The sequence below is a fragment of the Rhodamnia argentea genome, chromosome 3 (assembly GCF_020921035.1).
Source record: "Rhodamnia argentea isolate NSW1041297 chromosome 3, ASM2092103v1, whole genome shotgun sequence".
In the NCBI taxonomy this organism is placed as follows: Eukaryota; Viridiplantae; Streptophyta; class Magnoliopsida; order Myrtales; family Myrtaceae; genus Rhodamnia; species Rhodamnia argentea.
The window spans coordinates 5,257,304-5,262,740 of NC_063152.1; the positions used below are offsets into that span (position 1 = coordinate 5,257,304).

The following is a 5,437-nucleotide window of genomic DNA, read 5'->3' on the forward strand; positions in this document are numbered from 1 at the left end:
CTGTTTGTAATTATTTGGGAGTGTAGCACGTTCCGCATGCGTTTTAAGTACGTAGGTCGATAGCCCGCACGAGGCGCTATCATCTATGACCTGTAGCGAATTGGTAGGGATGTCGGGAGCTCGAGAGTCGGGGCGTGACATCCCCGCCCAAGGTGGTCAGAGCAAGGTTAGCTTGATCCATTTGATCATTAGCTTGGAGTGATAAGGTGCGTTGGGAAATTGGGATAGTTAGTAGGACTGTAAGCGCTGTGCATGTGATTGTTATCTGTGTTCTAGTTGTTGGGGCTGTCTTCTTATCGCGTTTGCTATGGGGTGGCGGGACTCCGTATTTTCCATGCAAGATAAGCAGACGCGGTGGAAGAACACCCTAGGGTAGGCCTGTCGGGAAAATCGATGAGATCTTGGAGGGAGAAGTTGGAACACCCCGTGCCGCCGGGATCGTTAGACGGGATCCGAGGATTGATGGGATCCTCGAGGCACTTGGAGCCATTGGGGATTTAATGGGGCAGTAAGTGAGGAACCGGAATGCTGTTGCCGCTGCCGAAGTACCACTAGGGAACATGCCGACCGGAGTGGTGAACGATGGACGCTAGGCACAAAAGTTGGTGGAGCAGTTCCTTAAGCCGAAGCCGCCTAAGTTTGTAGGAAGCGGAGATCCCGAGGTCGCTACCTCTTGGATAGAGGAGCTAGAGAAGGCGTTCGCTTTGCTGAGGTGTACGGATGAAGATAAGGTCACTCTGGCCGTTTATCGGCTACGGGGCAACGCGAGTTCATGGTGGAGAGCCTCTAAGGATAGGGTCTTTCCCAAGAGTGTGGTCCCGACCTAGAATGCCTTTGTGGAAGCATTCTATGGGAAATACTTTTACGATACCGCGAGGGAACAGAAAATGGAAGAGTTCCTTCGCCTGTGCCAAAATCAGCTGACGGTGGACGAATACGAGGCTAAGTTTGCTGAAATGTCAAAGTACGCCCCAAGGATGATTGAAGACCCTGTGGATAGGGCAAAAAGATTTCGAGATGGTTTGAAATTGGAAATCAAGAGTGTGTTGGTGCCGCTCAATTTGAAAGATTACAATGAGTTGTATGAAAGGGCACAAATGGTGGAACATTGTTTGTTGAAAGGGCCACCTGCATCCGGATCACGATGTACGCCCTCAAATCAATTTGATAGGCGGCAAGGCAAGAGGTCGATGCCTAGTGGTAAGCACTACATCCCACCCAATCGCCGAAGGGCGATTAACAAGCCGATACACAACTCCATCAATGAGTGTCGTTTTTGTAAGCAGAGGCATGGAACGACTCCGTGCCCTTTCGGGATGGGAGCTTGCTTTGGATGTGGCCAGCGGGGTCACCAAGTGAAGGACTGCCCGCAAAAGCAGCAGTATAGGTCGTTGGGAGGCCAACTTGGAGTAAATGCGCCACGGAATTTCCAACAAAGACCTCGAGCGCAAGGACGGGTATTTGCTATCACCCGAGAGGAGGCGAAGGATTCGCCAACTGTCACATGTACGGTCCTTTTTATACAATAGTGTAGTTTATGCTCGTCTAATCCGGATGCTACGCACTTGTTGTTGCGAATCGGTTCGTTGAGTTGTCTGAGTTAAGTTTGGTATCACTATATGTTGTTTTCAAGGCGTCTACACCTTTAAAGGATAGTGTAGTTGTTGCTATATTCTGTCCTAATTGTAAGTTGGCTATAGCGGGTCACGAGGGTAGGATAGATCCGATTATGCTAGAGGCGTTTGACTTTGATTTGATTGTGGGGATGGAGCGGGCGACAAGGCAAAACGCCATAGTGAATTGTAGTCGTAAGGTCATGCGGTTTAACCCATCAAGTGGAGGTAGCTTTGAATCTGTTGGAGGTCGAGGTGGGACCTCGACGATGTTGGTTTCATTATTGGAAGCGACACGTTTGTTGAAAAGTGGGTATCTAGGATACCCGGCGACGGTAGTGGCAATATAATTGAGACTTGCAAGGAAGAGAACGGAAGTCAGAGAGCTTTAAGCGTGGATTTGAATGGTGAATGTGCTTGAGGTTTAATGATTTACTTAAGAACGATAAGTCGATATGGATATGGTATATCAACGGCTTTGGATGTGAAGTTTGATGATTGATTTTGGTAGGTCATAGGTTTGTAATTGTCTTGATTCTTGATTATTTTAGATATCGATTGTTATGGAAAGGCCCAAATTAATTGATGATGTGAGGTTCGGGAAGTGAGTAAAAAACGTTTGGACGAAGGGCTAGTTGGATTAGATGATTATAATTTTGAATTGTCAACGAGTAAACTTGAGGATATAATATAGTGGCCGATAATAGATTGGGCGATAAGCTAGGAAGGCGGAGAGTCTAAGCTTAAATTGTTGAAGTTTGGTGGTTAGCTTCTGTTGGAATGATTGGGGCGATTAATTATAGATTATAAGTCCGAATCTGTGTGGCATTTTGGTAGTGTAAATTATCGACTTTTAAGGACTACGATCGATTAGACAAAAAAAAGGGCGGGGGGATCGTAAGGCATGGAATGCTAAACGTTTGGACTAAAGGCCATTGTGATTGAATGCATAAGAGAATTATCCGGACCGCGATCGGACATGAGGCTATAGATTGATCTTAGGAAATGGACCTATGAGATGTATTAGTTGCTTGTGGAGTTAGAAAGTTCGAAATAATAAGGATTGAAGTGAAAACGAGTGGTGTGTAAAGAGTGAAGAGGAGGACCATGCACTGCACATGTTTAGGACGTTGAAGTTAGTTCTCAAAGTGAAATATATATTTTGAAAGTGCATAGCATTGTATCTTGAGCAATAAATGAAAGATTGAGAGTGGATTGAGATACCATGATAAAGTGATACTACTGTATTTTGTGGTACTAGTAAAGGTTGATTCGTACATCCAAGTGAGTTAGAGAAAGCCTCCTGCTATATGAGTAGGGTAGCCTAATAATGAATGGAGTCCCATATGAGCTAGTTAACCGGTGACCCAACAATACCGTGGTGAAGTATATATTGTTTGAGGACCGTAATCAATGGAACCATGGGCATGATTCGTGGGAATTGTCGGATGAATTTATGAGTTATTAAGGCTCGTGATAACCTTGAATAAGGTTAAGATTGCGAGATGTGGCAATTAGGGAAGATTAGTGATCAGAGTGCACACTGGAAACATAGTAAGGCCATATGATTGCTGAGATGGCGAACTTAAGAGTCCTACTTTAGTTAAGAAGGGAGTTTTGTAAGAAACCTATTGTAGTAGCTATGGCAATATAGTCCAGTTAGCACGCGGATGTATCAGAAATTAATGCAGCATTTTTAGTGTATTGGTATGGACGTTGACATGAGTAAATAGGTGGCGAAGTGTTTGACATGCCAACAAGTCAAGACACGATCTTGTGAGCTTAATGGATTGTTGCAACAATTGGAAATTTCGGAATGGAAATGGGACCTAGTCACGATGGACTTTGTGATGGAGTGCTAAGAAGTCGGAAGAGCAGTGTTTCGATTTAGGTCGTAGTGGGCGGATTGGCGAAACCTGCTCCTTTTATAGCTGTAAGAAAGGATTTTACCTTAGAAATATTTATCGAATCGCATGTACTACAGATAGTATGCCTTTATGGAGTGCCGGTGACGATCACTCCGCATTGGGATCCCAAGTTCACCGCCACATTTTGAAAAAAGTCTACAACCGCTATGAGAACAAAGGCTGCAGTCGGTACGGACTACCATCTACGGACGGGTGGCTTGTCTAAAAGGATAAGACAGATGCTAGACGATATGTGGTGGGATGTGATTTCGTCAAGTACGGGGAAATGGTAATAGCTTCTATTTGTTGTTAGCTAAGATATTGTCGATCGTTGAGTAGGGATGACTGATTTCTATGGTTAATTGTTAACATAGGGCGGCAGTTGACAGCTCGATTAGGAAGCAAGTTCGTGTGGTTACAATTTAGTTTTGGATTTTTGGAGTTAGATGATTTAGCTTGTCTAGATGAATTATGGATAGGGAATTGTGACAAGTTGGTAATCAAGGATCATAGATTTTAATTTGACTTGTGTATTGACGGTCGAATTGTGGTTTTATTGCGCTGAATTGAGAGAAGGATTGGTGTGAAACGAACATATCATGACGAGCAATGAGGATGTTATGAAGTGTCAGTATCTCCATCCTTTTGAGAAGTTGCAATGGTTGAATTTCGGGGACGAAATTTCCTAAGGTGGGGAGAGTTGTGACTCCCTAGAAAATCCGACATACGGAAAGGGCCCAAATTCAATAAAAAGGATTATTATTGAAGTTGAGTTGGTATAAAAATTCGAATCGCAAGGACGAAAAGGACGAATTTTTGGACGATTCCCGAAATGTTGTTCGGTTTAGATTAGGTCTCAAAATCGTAGTCACCGCGACTTAGGATTTTTTTTAAACATCGTGCCTAAGCCCTTTTCGGACCGAGCCTAGCCCGTGAAAATTCAAAATTTATTCTTCATCAGTCAAGCCAAAAATTCATTCAGCCCTGATTTATCAATTTAGCTTTTTGCCCCCAATAATGCACTAGAGACAAAAATATTCAAACCTCCCATAGTGGGCCCCACTTGCCATAAATTCTCCCACCAACCCATCATCTCCCCCTCACATCATCTCTCTTTTTCTCTCTCTCTTCTTCCCCTCTTCCCCCACGTGACTCCCTCTCCTGCTGACTTCTCTCTCTCCTTTCTTTTCTTCTTCTTCTTTTTCCTCTTCTTCTTCCTACTAGTCTTACGTGAAGCCTCTCCCCTTAAGCGAAGCTGCTGCTACACCACCTCCACCCACACCAACCGCCTTCATCCGCCTGTAACCGCGTCGTCCCCGTCGTCGCGCCGCCGAGCTCGCCGGTCGCCACCCGAAAGACCCTCCACTGAGGACCCGCGACTCTCGTCCTCCCTCCTTCTCGGTTACACGCCCTCCACCGCCACCCTTCGTCGTTGTCGCTCCGCCGGTGAGCAGCCCGGTCGAGCACCACCACCGCCCTAACCTTCACCCTTGACTCTCGGTTCCCCCTCACCCCAACGTCCAGAGCCCGGCCAGCACCGTTGGCCCCTCCACCTCGTCTCGGCCGCCTTCTTAGCCTCTCCACTAACCCGAAACCCCCAGATTCGGCACCTCGGTCGAGTCTCGACGCCACCCTCAACCTTCTCGGTAGTGAGCTCGGGTCCCCGACGCCTATCCGACTCGGATCCGAGCCGTTTCGCCGAAATTACTATTCGGTGAACGATGCACAGTGAACGATGCGCATGAACAATGTCGGTGAAATGTATTCGTGAACGATCCGCACGTGAACAGATCTACCGCCGTCGGTCGTGAACAATAATTCCGACGATGAACGGTGATTTTCGACACCGACCTCGAAGTTCGTGCCCGACCCGACATCAACCGCCGTTGTAGTGAGTCGACCTCTAAACCCCGATTA

The 5,437-nt window shown here is 46.2% G+C and overlaps 1 protein-coding gene across 1 annotated transcript; it reads left to right on the plus strand.

Annotated features, from left to right (window-relative positions):
* The first annotated feature begins 887 nt into the window (after positions 1-887).
* LOC125314298 lies at positions 888-2,034 on the plus strand. The gene is made up of 2 exons (XM_048276255.1): positions 888-1,387; positions 1,863-2,034. Exons 1-2 carry the CDS (start codon positions 888-890, stop codon positions 2,032-2,034), a joined length of 672 nt encoding a protein of 223 aa, XP_048132212.1.
* The last annotated feature ends 3,403 nt before the right edge of the window (positions 2,035-5,437 follow it).